General features: G+C 46.1%; 1 protein-coding gene across 1 annotated transcript in view; it reads left to right on the plus strand.

The window, feature by feature from the left end:
* Window positions 1–15,546, plus strand: part of CUNH12orf75 (chromosome unknown C12orf75 homolog) — a 28,763-nt gene extending 13,217 nt beyond the window's left edge. The window contains exons 2-6 of the mRNA XM_041672284.1: window positions 1,920–1,944; window positions 11,777–11,812; window positions 12,461–12,540; window positions 12,768–12,805; window positions 14,726–15,546. Of these exons, the coding sequence (XP_041528218.1) occupies window positions 1,920–1,944; window positions 11,777–11,812; window positions 12,461–12,540; window positions 12,768–12,772 (146 nt within the window). The 3' untranslated portion in view covers window positions 12,773–12,805; window positions 14,726–15,546. The remainder of the gene's footprint in view (window positions 1–1,919; window positions 1,945–11,776; window positions 11,813–12,460; window positions 12,541–12,767; window positions 12,806–14,725) is intronic.
* The last annotated feature ends 946 nt before the right edge of the window (window positions 15,547–16,492 follow it).

Genomic DNA, 16,492 nt, shown 5'->3' on the forward strand with positions numbered 1-16,492 from the left:
GGTTTAAAGGTCACATTTCATGTACCTATGTACTCTGGTAATTCTCTCACAGGTTTCCAAACAATTATACAATTATCTTAAAAAAAAAAAAAAACAACCAACCAAACCTCTGAAAAGAAGCACTGTGGAGCCAATTCTCGTACCCTGGTTGCTACTTGGCTTCTCAGGGGCGCCATTCCTCCCCCTTCTGAAAGTGAGGCACACTTTACAAATCCTGCTTTTGCTCCCCTCACGTGGACCTCCTTTTGGAAGGTGACACCCCTCATTCCCACTGAGCCTGCTGTGAGTTCACCAGCAGGGAGCCCAGCAGGGAGACGCTCTAATGGCACCGGGGGGCCTGGTGCCATCAAGGTGAAGAGGATGGATGGAGAGTTCTTGGTGGCTGATTGAAGTCAGTGCTGATAGCGTGGTGGTTGGCCCTCGAAGCTGCTCTGTCTTCCAGGATGTCCCAGTCACAAGACACTGCAGCATAAAGATTTAGCGGCTCTTAGACAGACACTGGAGAGGGGACAAGGACACCACTTGGGACTGTTCTGTGCTGAGCCTGCCCGGCATCATCCCTGAGATGCCGCAGTGACTTCTGAGGCTCGGCCCCTGCGCGATTGTCCCAGGTCTCTTCAGTGACCCTGAACTCAGGATGTGAATCCCAGTTTCTCACACCTCCCCCACCACACGAGGAAGGGGAAACCACTCTCTACCCCATCCCATGAATAAAACTAAGATGGTTATTATTTCTTTCTAGCCTTTCTTCTAGATCCTCCACTTGTTTCAACTCCGGAATTGCTCATTTCGGAAGCATCGATTGTTGATTATTTATTTATTTATATGATCAAAATATCCTGTCCCTGGTTTTTGTTTTTTTTTGTTTTTTTGTTTTTTGTTTTTTTTTGGTTTTTCCAGACAGGGTTTCTCTGTGGCTTTGAAGCCTGTCCTGGAACTAGCTCTGTAGACCAGGCTGGTCTCGAACTCACAGAGATCTGCCTGCCTCTGCCTCCCGAGTGCTGGGATTAAAGGCGTGCGCCACCATCACCCGGCTCCCTGGTTGTTTTTATTGTCTTATTTTTTTTTTTTTAAATTTTAGGGTGGTGGTTTAAAGTATTTTCAATTCCAAAGTATCTCTACCTGCTTGTCTGTCAGTCTCTTCCCCTTTCTTCCCCCACCAAATGCACACATACACACATGCATATACACACATATGTGTACACATGCATGCATGGTCAGTCATACATGTATGTGTACACCCGCAGTGAGTACACACACACACACACACACACACACACACACACACACCCTATATGGAAGACACAGAACTTGGCTTCAACCCTGTCTAGTTACATGGCATTCAGTGTCTCTTCCGTATGTAATCAACTACTTTGTAAGAACACCTTCCTCGGAGTTGTTCAGATAGAGGTGGGTGCGGGGCCCAGAAGAGCCTTGGACTGTGTTGGACTGTGCTTGCTCTGTGGGTAGGAAGTGGGAGGACCTAGACTCACAGCACCTTATGTCTGCCTTGGGATCAGGCTGGTGTCCACACCGCTTACTTCATCGCATCTACCACCTCCATGTTGTTCCTGATTAGTGTGTCATGTGACTCCAGTAGCTCAGAGTAGACACCAGCCTGCAAGGGGAAGTGAATGCAGAGGTGTCTTGATTTCGTTTTTAAACGTTTATTAAAAAGTGTTCTCGTGCCAGGTGTTGGGGCACACACCAATCCCAGTACATGGGAGGCAAAGGAAGGATGATCTCTGTGAGTTGGAAGCCAACCTTGTCTATGCAGTGAGTTCCAGGCCAGCCAGAGCTGCACAGCGTGAGACCTTGTCTCCAAAGACACACATGCATGCTTCAGTCTATTTAGGTATTGGACTTAACCTGTAGAAATACTGTCACACCAATGCAAATCTTTTTCTTTTCTCCCCTAGGTCCAACGGGAGCAGCTAAAGATGCGTAAGTACTCCACATTTTGGTGTTATAACTCCTCTCCCCAAGAAAGGCTGTTTCTTGTGGCTCTGACCTTTAGGGGACTAGGTATGGCAGAAAAGGCAGGGGACATTTTCTGCTCTGTGCACTGGTAGATCTCCTTTGATTCGAAGTGCGATTCGAAGGATGTTACTGTTTGTGACTTTTCGTGTGCCCCCTTCAGTGATTCTGGCATTCTGACTTAGCGTGTTAACAAGAAAAAGTATGGTGCTCTTTCCAGCCCAACCTGCGCAGAGACTTGAGTTCGTAACAGGTGACGATGAGAACGCTCACTGCATCGCTCCTGGGACTCCGTGTATCTCAGAGCTATCCAGGGAGGAAACTGGAGGAACATTTACTCACGTGGACACTCACTCGTTTGGGTGGAAATAGCTAGAAATTCCAAGATACTCAGGGGAACTGCACAGTCGTTTTCTACATCTTGAGGGGGTCTTCATTTGTTCATCTTGGGGGGCTCCTGTGTTGGACGGTCAATCCCCAGATTCTTCTGTTAAGACTTTGAGGCTTTCGGGAGGCAGTTAGGGTCCATGGGGTCATGAAAGTTGGAGTCCCCTTGGCATTAGTGATTTCTACGAAGGGGAAGAGAGACCATCCAGATGTGTTTTTGTTTGTCTCACCGTGTCCCCAGCAGAAGCTCTCAGACTTCACAGCCTCTAGAACCACAACCCAAACATACTTCTATGATTTGAAGTTTACCTGCTATCAGGTGTTTTGTTATAGCCGTGGAAACTGGCCCAGGACATCCTTCTGTATAATCTGTGTTGAACTGATCTTTAGACTGCAGGACTTAATGACCAGACGTCTCTCTGTGAGGTTTCTCGTGCTCATGAATGCTGTGTGTCCATTGCTCTCCTTCTCCGCCATTCTACTGGATCATATCTAATCTAGATATAAGGCCAGCACAGGTGCTCACTGTCTCAGGGAGTTTCTGGCTACAACGCTGGCCTAGTTTCGTTCCTGCTGCTGTGATAAAATACTCCGGTAATTGAAGGGAAGAGGGTGACTTTGACTCCGTTCCAGAGGGACGCTTCCGGTCTGCTTCGGCAGGGAAGGCATGGTCGCAGGTGGAAGGCAGGCCATGAGGACAGGAAGCTCCTGGTTGCATCAGCATCCAGGAAGCAGAGAGAACAGGAAGTGGGGCCCACCCCCAGTCCAGCACTTCCTCCAGCGAGGCTACACCTCCTGAAAGTTCCACAACCTTCCCAAACAGCATCGCCGGTTAGGGACCAAGTGTGCAAACACAAACACAAGAACTTTCGGGGGGACACCACACATTCACACTGAACCTATGGAGATTGGGATTAACCATCCTGCCCCAGATTAGTTAGATAATGGAGCCACACAGTGTCCAGAGGATGCAAAAGTTTGGTATTTAGTGGGTGAGGGTTTCTGGGAAGAACAGGTTTGCACACAGAGTGGTCTGCTTGGATTGAGCGAGGGATGGGCATGCCTTTGGTTTGTGTTGTGTTTGTTGGGGAATGGTCAGGGTGCAGAGATCCTACACAGAAACTGGGTTTGACCTTCCTGATGGCCCAGGGAGGAAGTGGCCAGACTTTTCCTACAGCTTGTGCAGGTTTCAGGCTGGAGGGGGAAGAATGAGACTTGACAATTGTCAGCGGTCTAATGTTAAGAATAGAGTTAGACTTTTTTTTTTTTAATTATGAAGAGGAATTCAGAGAAGACTAGAGTGGAGTTATGAAGATTTCTAGAAATGAAAGAGCCATTTCATGTGAGACTTTTGGGCACAAAAGAAGCAGTAATCACTTGCTTCAAATTCCTGGCATAGTGCTTGAATCTCCAGTGGTTGCTGAAATGACTCCAAATACATTTGTGCCCTCGTCTTCTGTGTATTAAATGAAGTGGCCCTCTAAGTGGCGTTTATTATTATAAAATAAAATATGACAAACTGGACACTGCTGGGGGTGCTGAATGTCCCACAGTGTCAGATATCCAGCCAAAATGTAGGTAAATTTTTTAAAAGGTTTTTTTATTACGTTCATGTGTGTGCATGTGTACATGCCTGTCACGACATACATGTGGCAGTCAGGACAGCTTGCAGCAGCTGATTCTCTCATTGCACGTCAGTCCTGGGGATTAAACACAGGCCATCAGGTTTGTCTGCAAGTGCCTTTCCTCTCTGCACCATCTTGTTGACTCAAGATTTGATTCTTTCGATGAAAATAGATAGGCATACCCATTTCGTTAGTGAACCAATTACTTTAATATGTGGGGAAATTAAATGAACTTTAAGAATACATTTCTTTAAAATGTATTATCAGCAAATGTTTGGATACCTGTTTTATGTTCTAATATACTTGGGGGTCACATGACAGTTTCTTAGGCATAAAGGGTCAACGTTGTAGAAGTCTAGCTCTAGGGGAGGCCTCTTCTTAGCATCTTTTCCTTCTACTCAGCTGTCTGCTTTCTGGTGCAAGAATCCACCATAGAACGAAAGGTCCTTCAGCAGACAGTTTTCACACTGTTTTCCATAAATGTGTAAATGTATTTGTTATTTAAAAAGTAAATTAAAAACTCTTATGATTTATGTAATAGTTAAGAAAAAAAGGAAGAACAGAAGAGCTCAAACCATGAGAGGTTGAACACCACCAAAGCAGTGGCAGAGAGAAAGGCTTTGGGTCAGAGCCATAATCTTTAGTGCTTTTGGAGTTTTTCTAAGCAGGGGCACTTGACTCCAAAGATGAGACTTCCTGAATGTTGGTGGAATTGGCCCTGTCTGAAAGCTCAGCAGGGGCTTAGGAGGCTCTGTCCAGTGTTTAGAGATCCTGGGCTATTTGGAAACAAGCTATGTGTCCTTGAGGCCCTGAGCACAACTGGTGCCACAGGGGGAAAGGCAAGCTTTCTGAAGGTAAGGAGACAGCGTTTTCCTGCCTTGCTTATAGCAATTGATAGCTCTACCACTGCCTCCTAAGGCTGTGGGTCTTCTTCACAAAGAGAGCAATTAGTACTTCAGTGAAAGGTTGGGGATGCAATTTAGCCCTTGGTCACTCTCCTCTGGGCCGAGGTTGAAAGTCCCCACTTTGAAGTCAATGATACTTATGTTCACCCCGGGGGTGGGGAAAGAATGCAGCCAGTCTTGGCTGAGGAGCTCGTCCAGGCAAAGAGCGAAAACAAACAGCTGGAAGAAGCTGCGGACAAATGAATCAGACCTCATACAGTCAGTCCCTGGCAGAAGAATAATTCAGTTGGAAATCACCTATCACTGTTTGGTGGATTCGATCTGCACCACAACGTTGGGTACATTTCCCACAACCGCAACAAACACGTGACAGAAATGACTTAACGAAAGACTGATGTTGGCCAAGTGTCAGTCCCTCCTGGGGGGCGGCCATGGTGGCAGGAGCTAGGGGCAGAGCCGTTCATATCACCAGGAAACAGTGATATGAACCTGAGTCAGGAAGGAGAGAGGCGGCTGTGCCTTCCAAGGTCCACGCCTTCTGTCAACTAGCCTCTTAATGTTTCCGTGGCCTCCAGAAATTGTGCCTCCAGGCGGGCAGGGCAGGGCACAGGTGTTTAAAACATAAGCCTACTGGGGGGTGATTTCAGATTCAAACCCGAGGAGCCGGGGCACCATTAAAGAAACTCAAAAGAAAGTTAAATTCTAAAGAAAGTTGCGTCTACAAGTGGAGAATTATAATATAATTACAGCAAATATAATTTAGAAGCAAATACATTGTCAATTAATAAGCCTGTTCCAGCCAGGTGTGATGTTCACGCCTGTCATCCCAATGGTCCAGAAGCAGGGGACATAGAAGGTTTGTGGAGGGTTTGAGGCCAGCCTGAGCTACCATGTGAGACTTTGTATCGAAAACCAAAACCAAAAGCCAAAAACAAAACCTAAAGAACCTCCCCTGCAACAAAGCAAAAAACCTGTTTCAAACGATCATCATGAAAAATAAAACACAGCCAGGCAGAGTGGAGCTGTTTACCAATTGTTCTGTTTACCAATTGAGGTGAGTGCGGCCTCCACCGTGGCACCCAGACATGGATGGGGGAGGCTCAGGCGCTGGGTTGTTTTTCCGCTTCTCAGAGCAGCTTTGTAAGCAGAGCTTTATATTTAGAACGGGTTTTCTTGATGAATAAGTGAAAAAAGCATATTATGTTTTTGCCGTGAACATATTATGTTCGTTCTGGAAAGCAGAGGGAGTGAGAACCTCCTGGTTTCCAGGCAAACCAAAGCTCGGAGAGATTAGAGATCATTCATTGGAACAGCTGCCGTGTCTAGTCATTCACCGTTTGTCTTGGAACGTGCCATGGTTTCGTGATTTTACTACCGAAGGCTTTGGCGTTTTAACTGTCACTCATTCAACTGCGAAGCTGAGAAAATGCAATGATGAAGATACTTTGAATACCATGTATTATTGGTGAAGAAAAAAATGGAGTTTAAACAAATGTGTGACCATTATTGGCACTTCTGGGGATTGCATTCAGGGCTTTACATATCTCAGGCGAGCTCACTTACAGCCCAGCCCCTCTTCTTATTTTTAATATTGAAATAATGTCTCACTAAGTGGCCCAGGCTGGACTTGAACTTGTAACCCTCGAACCTCCATCCCTCTTTTGAGTAGTTGGGCAGACTTGCTTAGGTCACCAGGCCTGCTTACAGTCTATATTTGATGGATTAATGCTGAATAAGGTTTCTTTGAGTGGAAAGTTCTAGTTGCTGATAGAATGAAAATCATAGTGTAAAATAATTGAAAGATTTTATTATGTCCTGTACAGAAGGTTGTTTTTTTTTTAAATGATCATGCATGAAATACATTGTTGCGAATATGGGTGGAGGAGAGCGCACTTTTTGCTGAACAATCACAGGCTGTGGCCAGTTGGAGGCGTTCCATCTTCTAGAAGTCAGCTTACCAAAAAACTGAGCTCATGGATGGCCAAGGAGACGTTCAGTTTCTGCTTCACTTAGGAAAAGTCTACAAGAAGAGGATGGAGCAGAAAGGTGTGTGATGGTTTGTGGCGTCTGAGTCAATGTGTGATTGAGTCTGATACAGAAGACAGAACCACGCTGGCTGTGGCACGCTCACAGGAAGTAGCTTCAAGTGGGCTCAGTAGGCACCATCTGTAATCTTAGATGCGATGATTGTCCTGGTCCTCTGCAGTGTGAATCATGTCTCCACTACCAGCGGAGGAGGTACCCACAATCCCAACAGTTACAGTGGCCGGTCCCACTTTCAGTAATATCTGGTTTTGCAAACATCCTTATTGATGTTGTGACCAGAGTTTTGAGTCAGAGTTCTGGGAATCTGTGGTCTTAATCATGGAGAGATTATTATACTCAGTGGGTGGCTTTAACCCTGACATCTTTCTTCTTGAAAACCTGTGCTTTGGTAAAAGAAGCTAAGCTCTTGCCAACAAAGAAAGAGAGGTGCCATTTCAATGAAATGCTAATGGATTTTATAAACTTCGTTCCCAATGGTTAGCGGTTGATTCTTTGAAATGTTCCTGTCGTTTAAAACATTTTAACCTTGCCGTAAATGACTAGAAATATTTCACTCATTTTTTCAAATATTAAACTACATTCCACATTAATTTTCAAAGGGTAGGAATAATTAAATGAAACACAATCTTTTTATCTTATTTTTTTTTACTGAACTATACATTTTTCTCTGGTCCCCTCCATTCCTCTCCCCTCCCCTTCTGCCCTCTCCCATGGATCCCATGCTCCCAATTTACTCAGGAGATCTTGTCTTTTTCTACGTCCCATGTAGTTTAGATCCATGTATGTCTCTTTTAGGGTCCTTATTGTTGGATAGGTTCTCTGGGATTGTGAATTGTAGGCTGGTTTTCTTTGCTTTATGTCTAAAAGTCACTTATGACTGAGTACATATGATATTTGTCTTTCTAAAAGAAAAACAAAACCAAGATTGCATATGTGACCAGACACCTGATCTAGGTCACCACAGTAGAGAAGGTGTGAGCCTTGGTCTCAGTCTTGAGACCCAAGATTCAGTCTCCTGGTAACAGGGAGGCCAGCTTGCTCCAAGGAAGCCTTCTGCACTGCCGGAGGACGTCCTGGAGATAAGCCTCCGAGTCTTTGATGTAACCGTGCCCAGAGCAAAGGGCAGGTGCTAGACCGCTTACCAAGTCCCAGCTCCTGGCTCTGAGTTGACGTGAGCACTGGAGGACCTTCGTGGCAACTCCTGCTCGCTATTCCCAGAGCGGCCTGTGTAGCCCAGTAAAGAAAATGGAATTGGGGCCAAGGTTGATGTTAGGGCCGGTGTTGTAGTCTGCAGACCCACGCTCTGGGTGCTTTCCGAGCTCTCAGAGTTGTAATCGGAATTGCGTACTTGCCAGCTGGCTGCATCCCCTAGCGGCCCTCTGAAGTCACTGTCGCTAAGGCCAAATGGAAACCCAGAGAAAGCCTGCAGAATTTTCTTTCCTTGCTGGGATAACAGGCAGGTCAGAGGGGATCCTCAGGGCCTTGCTGGGGTTAATGTTCTCCATGAAGACTTGAAAACATGAATTCACAGAGGCACCGTTCCTACACTTTATGGGATTTAACTTATCCTTTGGGTGGTAGAGGAGGCAGGTTCATCATAGAGAGTGATTTTGGGTTACTGTACACTTCACCTGATGGCAACTCAAATTTGAACCGGAAAGGAGTAGCGTGCGTATGGGGAAAATAATAAATGTTCCATGTCAAAGCCTGTGTCCTGAAAAATATTGTTTCTCTGTGCCAGAGCCATTTGTGTTATGAGGCATGGCCCGTTGTACTCAGCATGTTTGTCCGTGTGTTAGATGAATCCCCTGGTTTCCCTCACCGTCTGCTCTGCAATGTTCTGATCTTACTGAGACCCCGTCCCATACCACACTGTTCAGCTCATCAGCCATCTTGTAGTGCTGGCAGCTGGTGAACAGAAAATGAGAAGGATTCCATATACTGTACGACACACACTCAGTTCAGGGATGGAGGCAGACTCCACGCTCAATACCACGTCATACATTAGTGGCCAGACAGCAAAAGGGAGAAGCACAACCTGTATGCTTTCCCATGTATGCGCAGGTGGTCATGCGTGTTTGGTTGTGTGCATGTGTATGCATGCGCACGGGCAGGCCAGAGGACGGCCTTGGGAAGTGTTCGTCAAGAATGCCATCTGCCATTTTCAAATTTTGTAGCACTAATAATAAAAACCCAGAGAGCAAAATTGGGGTTCAACCCTCAAACCAGAAAAGTAAGGCAGCCAAGCCACTAGAGAAGTCTTACCTCTAGCAAGGCTAGGCGACCATAGACTAAGCCGACTAAGCCTCTCTCTCCTCCTGTTTTATATTCCTTCTAGTGCTGGGATTAAAGGCGTGAGCCACTGGCTCCCAGATCTATTTCTGACTTCATTTTGTGTAGCCCGGGGTGGCCTTGAACTCACAGAGATTCACGTGACTCTGTCTCCCAAATCGTGGGATTAAAGTTGTGTGTCACCATTGCCTGACTTCTGGTCTTCAGGCAAGATTTATTTATCAAAATACAAATAATATACCACTACAAAATTTAACTTTTTTCCACAACTTTATACTTGAGCAGTTCATCTGCATCACCCTGCCCCCTGACTCCTCCCATGTCCCCCTCCCTCCCAGATTCACAATCTCTTCAAACATGCATATATATCTGAGCCCATTTAGTGTTGCTCACACGGACGTGTGTCTAGGGATAACCCCTTGGGATTGAAGAACCTATGCGTGAACCCACCCTGGAGGAAACTGATTCTTCCTCTCTTAGAAGCCATTGCCCATTCTTCTAGGAGAGGGGCAGAATTTCCTCCGTCCATGTTGGTACATCAACTGGTATGGTTCAACCTTGCTTTTGAAACAGAATCTCCCACTGGCTTGGCGCTTGCCCATTAGGTAGGCTAGGCGTGTTTGTTTCTGTGTGTGTTTGTGTTCCGTGTGTGCACATGTGTGCCCGTGTATGCATGTCTTGTTCTTGTATTTGTATATGTGCATTTGCACTTTTGCATATATTTGTTTGTGTGTGTGTGGATATGTTTGTCTACACATACGTGTGTGTATTCATGTACATGCGTGTGTACATGTGAAGGACTTCTGCTAGAAAATGGCACGTCCCAAATGCTATCGGCCTATGTATTTGTGTGTCTGTGTTCGTGTGTGCTGGGCTTCTTTCGGAAAAATGTCACATTCCAGTGATCTTTCCCAGGGCAGCCTAGCAAGGTGACTCTTGGAAATCTAAACTTTCTCACTCCTGCTCCCTGAGCTCAGCGGGCACCTCTTCACCTGCTTGCTCCACAGCTTGGCTGTTCGTGAGCGCAAGGACGCTAACTGTGGACAGATAGGACTCTCAGCTGGAGCTTAAAACCCCGTCACCTTAAGGCAGTTCTATCGGCCTTTTGGGCTTTTGGCTCTACAACCTCAGGCCTCCCTCTTCCCAGGAACCTGAAGCTTGCTAAAACATTCTTCCTGTATGAGGCCCATGTGGCTGGGGAGAGCCACTCCACCAAGCCTGGGAAGGTATGCTCACCTTCATATTGTTAGGACAGGCTTCGGTTTCTGCTGACGGCTGGGTGAATGCCGGCTTGGACTTTTCCTTCCCCCGAGGAGATCCATCAAGAGCAATCAGCTGCTTCTGTTCCTCCTCTGCCTGGACCTGGTTTTCCAGATGATTCTGATGTAAAAGCTGGTCGGGAAAAGCTCTATAGGTTGGGGAAAGGAATGGCATAGCAAAAGGAAAAATTTGCTAAGATGATGACTCTTAGCAGCAGCTACGGGCTCCTTCTAAAATGACTACAGCCCAGCCAGGATTCTCCCCCATCTTGCTTCCTCTTCACTTGAGTGGGATGGTGTAAGTTGGAGCTGGGGCTGGGGCTGTGCCGGTGTCTCCAATACAAATTAGCAGGGCTCGGCGAGTCTGGAATCACACAGGTGGGTTCAGACTCTGTCTCTGTTCTGTGCTGTAACATTCCGTCTTATGGAACCATGGCTTTTCATCCTCAAAGGGAAGTGAATGCCGATTGAGAAGGATGGGGATGAAGGTGTCTGGAATAGCCTCATGAGCCAGTGGAGTTGGGAGGCAGGCGATGCTCAGTGCTTTCCTGAGCTTGGCACGGAGGCAGCTTCACCTCTGAGAAACCAGCACAGTGATCTCTTGCTGGGGCTAGTTTTGGACGTTTCTCTTTCTCCTTGCACAAAAGGCCATGGAGCCTAGGGCATGAGTGCCCACCTGAACATTTTTGGTCTCCAGGATTCTCTGCACTGAAGTCTGGGGTTGAAATTCTCAGGTGTTGGAAGAGCACAGCTGTGTCTCATCCTTACCTGATACCCAGGAGGGACTGGTTGATAGTGACTAGCTTCATTTTACTTGGCTCCATCCTTTGAACAGAGGGAAATAAAATTGGCATTAACTCTTCCCCTTCCACTACTGCATTTGTGCTGTTCCAGGACACAAGGGGCTCCATGTCAGGGAGGGCAGGCAGGAACTGAGGGGTTACCTGCTAGAGCCCTTACCGTAGAGCCAAAGTCCAGGCAGCTTGTAGCGGTCACTCATCCGAAGGCTGGCGGACAGCTTTCTCAGTCTCAGGCTGACCCCTGTCCATGATCGGGTTTGGCAGCCGGGCTTTCTAACTTTTGCTGAACATATCTATTTTGATATGTAGAAAATCACCCGACCTTTACTGTGTGGTCAGAGCCAGGCAGAGCGCTGGGCTGTGGATGTACAAGGCAGGTAGCAAATGTGAAACCAGTCACCGTAACCTCGCCTTCTCCTGTAACCGAAGCTGAAGTGTCTGCTGTGTAACCGCACGGCTCACGGCAACTGTTTCTGGGCTTTTAGGACAGAAGACTCAATAACGGACGAAGAGAAGAGGAGGTATGTTTGCCGTCGCAGCCCGTGTCACGTGAGTGATTTTGGCCGTAGTGCATGGATGTAACCACTCTGGCACAGGACGATGACACACTCCGTCAGGTGACACACTAGCAGGGACACGGGACCTGAAATGGCAGAGGCCCAGACCCAGGATCTCAGCTGCGACCCAGCAGCTCTGCCCTGCGAGTGTGGCTTTGCCATCTGTTCTGCCCCTGGCCGACTCCCCCTCCTCACCTCCGCGCTCCCTCAGGTCCCCTCTGCTCTGCGTTCCCTGGCATCCTGCCTCAGGCTGTCCATGTCTTTCCCTGTGAGGAAGTGATTTTTGAATATCCACGTTGCCTAATGCCACAGGGATCTCTGAGTTTTCCCTAAGCGGTGATGGACACCGGTCACATATCACTCAACTATACATCACTATGTGTACTTAGCCCGTTTCTTTTCTTTCTCATTATAAGTAAAGAAGTTAAATTTTTTTGCTTATTTAATGGAGCTATTTTTCCAAAGCTTCCTTTTAACATAGAAACACGTGAATCTTTGAAAAGTCATGAGTTATCGTCACAATCATTTAATCGTTTGGAGTGGTTCGTCCTTTATTTTTTGATGGTTCTCTCCCTCTAGTGTCCTTAAATTGACCTAATTTCTTTCTTAAAGAAACTATGGTGGAGTGTACGTTGGTCTGCCTTCTGAAGCTGCCAATATGGTGTCTAGTCAAGCAAAGACAGTACGGAAAAGTAAGCAAGGGTTGTGTGGGGCTTATTTCCTTAAAAAGGCGTGTGTGTGTGTGTGTGTGTGTGTGTGTGTATGTATGGGTGTGTCTGTGTATATGTGTGTGTATGTATATGTATGTGTGTGTGTCCATCTGTCTGTGTATGTGTGTATGATATTGTTTGTAGCTTTGTGGGAAATTATAATGAATTTTTAAAAAGATCTAAACACTGTTATTAATTTTCTCTCGAAGATTAGAGGAAGATAACATGATATCTGGACAGTCAAGAGGTACTGTGTCTTTTACTGAATTGTCTTGTGTGATTAGCCTCCATAAAGATCGGACTGCTTGTAGTGTCTGTGCGTCTAAGAGATCTTGCATGCCAGGTCCATTTTCTCCTGAACTGCCATGGTTTCACTTCGGTCTTTCCCAACTCCAGTGTAATTTGTTCACTAAGCAGCGTGAACTGAATGCCTGCCTAAGACATCAGGGCTCATCAAAACGCAGGAGGGCTTAGAACTTGAATGACAGCTGGAAGGTCTCAGTCAGAGACTCTGGCTAGGACTCGGGGGTCAGTATACACAGCGTGTAGCAGTAGAGTTCAGGAGGAGAGGCATCCAGCACTGGTTGAGGTGGGTGCTCGTCCTGGCTGACACAGGAGCAGGTATGTGGGGAGGGAGAATTTCTATTCTCTTGGTCCCATAGCATGGGCTGTGTTTGGCTCTTCACTCTGTGCCGTTTCTTACCAAACGCACCCAGCCTCTTTTGCAGCCCCCACTCAGGAGTGCTGTTTCCCGAGAGAGTCCGTTTTCTGTTGGAAGTCAGACTCTTCCCCCACTGGCTGAACAGGTTACTTTTCCTTTGTGACCTCCGTCTCATAATCTGTAGACTGGATCTTTTGCTTAGACATGAAGGTTGTTGTGAGGATTAAATGAAATAAACGGTAGCTTTTGCTTTCCTCATTGCCCCCTTCTTTCTTTTCTTCTCCCTCTCTCTGTCTTCCCCAGCTTGCTCACTGGGGAGTGAGATTTGATAGCTGTTTGCCTCTGTGTGGGGGTCAAAGGTTACCGCAGTGACTGTCAAGCAGTTACTGCTGACCGCCCACAGGTACCTGGCCGAAATACTCCCTCACTGCTCATGGATCCCAGCCTGTTCTTTGATTGCATCTCCACATAGTCAGTTTGATCCCGTTTCCTTCGTGCCTTGCCTTGAATTACCCCAAAAGTTTTCTCAACTGAAGGTCTTGGCTGTCCATTTTCGTGAGTGGCTATGTGTCCATCGTTCCATTTGTCTGTGACACACCTACATCTGTGACTGGTAGGCTAGGCATTGGGCAGAATCCTGACGGGAAGACTGTTCCCTGGGGGCTTTCGATACAAAGGACAAGCTGCAGGTTTTGGCCAACACCACCGTCTTTCTGACTGGAATTCACCCCGTGAGCTCATTCGGCTATTTTTGGGGGCCAAATCGATGAATGGCTTTCGGCATCTTGATCTGATATGGTTAGGTAGTTTCTAGTGGTGGCCTAGGCCTGCTCTCAACTGAGCCAGCCAAAAAGAGCTCACGTGACGGCCCTCAGATGCCAGTGTGGACCAGCTCCGTCAGTGTCCCTGGGGAGCCCCACAGGCTGAGTGGTTGGCCCCTCGCTGCAGGTTAATTCCGGGAAGGGATCGTGTACGGCTGACAATCTATATTATGAGTGTGGTGCCGATATGCACGCGGCCTGCTTTGGTTATTGTTATTCTGTATTTCAATTCTTAATTGTATTTTTTATAAGTTTCTCAGCATCCAATTTTATCTCTTTATATAAATATTATCAGCATTCAGAACTATGCTGCCCAATAATAAATCTTAAGTAGCTGTAGATTGGCTGTTGAAAATGTGCTCTACTTACAGGCAAATTCAGTAAATAATTTTCAGGCTTAAGACATGTGCTTTCTGGGGGCCGGAGAGTGGCTCAGCCGTTAAGAGCACTGCCTGTTCTTCCAAAGGTCCTGAGTTCAATTCCCAGCAACCACATGGTGGCTCACAACCGTCTGTAATGGGGTCTGGTGCCCTCTTCTGGCCTGCAGGCATACATGCAGACAGAATACTGTATACATAATAAATAAATAAATCTTTAAAAAAAAGACATGTGCTTTTATCTAAGTTGTGATTTTTGAGTTTTGCTAATTCTTTTTCCCCACCTTTTCTTTTTTTTCCTTTTACAGCCTGCACATGAATTTGGAAGGAATTTGGCTCCGGGGACATTGTATCTTCAAACAAATCCTGCAAGATTGTCCCCTGCTGTGCCACCTCTCCCAAATCCTTAGTGTGTAGTGAAAGCCATGGGTACACACTGTGCGTTGTGGCAGCAGAAGGAAACTGGTGGACTTGGTGCTCACTGGGGGGACTCCGCGTCACCACCAGTGAGGGAGCCTAAGGCTGTTGCCACCCAGCCTGGGCCACCATTCCACCCAGTTCACACAAGTCATGTCTTTTCACTGATACTCTTTTGATAGTTTTTATATAACGCAATCCTTACTGTATTTATAACCTGGTATTAGAGTATAAAGGAATTACCTGAAGTAATCTATCGTCTCTTGTCCTTTGACATTTCTCCTTCGTCCTTTTTTTCAGCTGTGAAGTTGGCAATAGAGTCTCACAACTCTCCCTCTCTCACTAGTCAGTTTAAAACCTTCATTTAAATGTAAGCGATTCCCTCCGTTGAGGACATTGCAAGTATTTGAAAATGAACCAGTTAAATGTGCATGCTCCTCTCACAGGTGGGCATTTAATTCCCGTTTTCTTTAGTCAGAGGCTCCCATGGCTCCAGAAGTCCCGCAGCTGCCCAGTTGCCCGTTCTCCCCTTGTGTAATTAGAGCATCTCATCGTGTTGATTCCGTACTGTCGCTTAGGACTACGGTTGATGTTTAGTGGGATATCTGGAAAGTTCCGAATTTGCTAACAACGTGCACACCTACTTAGGACTGCAGTGTAAGCAACCGGGTTCACCAGCGTATTTCAACCATTAAATATTTTTATCCCCCTTCACCTGGCTTTCTTAATTATTTTCAAGAAACGACTTTCAAAGAAGTTACATGTGGTATTAAAATATGTAAACACTGTATATCAGTATGTTCAAATAACACTGGTTAAATAGATTACTATGAGAAGTGGGGGTTTTTCCCTAAGAAAGGCTGTCTTCTATATTTGGTTGATAATGATAATTGTGGAGCCATCAAATTACAGAACACAAAAAGTAAGAGTTACTAAGGACTTACGAGGCGTATATTCCTCCATAAGCTCAACATGGTACTCACGGGGACATCGATGTTTATATAAGTAATAATAATAGCCTCGAGGAGCCTGAGGCATGAGAGTCAGGGGTTCAAGGCCAGCTGGCTCCATAGTGAATTTGAGACCAGAATGGACTACCTGAGACCCTGTCTCAAAAAATATTTCAATTAAAAAACACCAACTACATCGACTTTGGAAAACCTAATTAACAAATCTCTTTAGATAGATAGGAGAACGTAAGGATGGACTGGGGATACAATTCAGTTCTCACCAAAAGTCATCAGTTTCTTGTGCCTCTTCTGTTGTTGTTTCAACCCCAGTTACACCATGTTCCAACTACATTGATCGCTCTTGTCTCCTCTTCTTCCTGATAACATTTTTCTCAGCTTTTCCTTGTTTTTTTTTTTTTTTTTTTTTTTTTTTTTTTTTTTTTTTTTGTGACCACGAACCTTTTGAAGCCTACTGTCTGGGGATTTTGGAATATGCCGTTAATAGGAACCCTCCTGTGCTTTTATATTGGACTGGGATCATAGATCCTGAGGGAGACCCTCACTGAGATGGGATGACCCCTCATCACGTCACATCATGAGATCTCAGGATCTTGACTTATTACCGGTGAAACTGACCCTGATTGGTTGGATGAGGGTCTCGGCTCTCTCCACCAGAGTTTCCGAGTTTCCCTTCCCCAAAACCTCGAA

This window comes from Microtus oregoni, unplaced genomic scaffold, assembly GCF_018167655.1.
Source record: "Microtus oregoni isolate MIOR12 unplaced genomic scaffold, Mior012 000001F_ref0000356, whole genome shotgun sequence".
In the NCBI taxonomy this organism is placed as follows: domain Eukaryota; kingdom Metazoa; phylum Chordata; class Mammalia; order Rodentia; family Cricetidae; genus Microtus; species Microtus oregoni.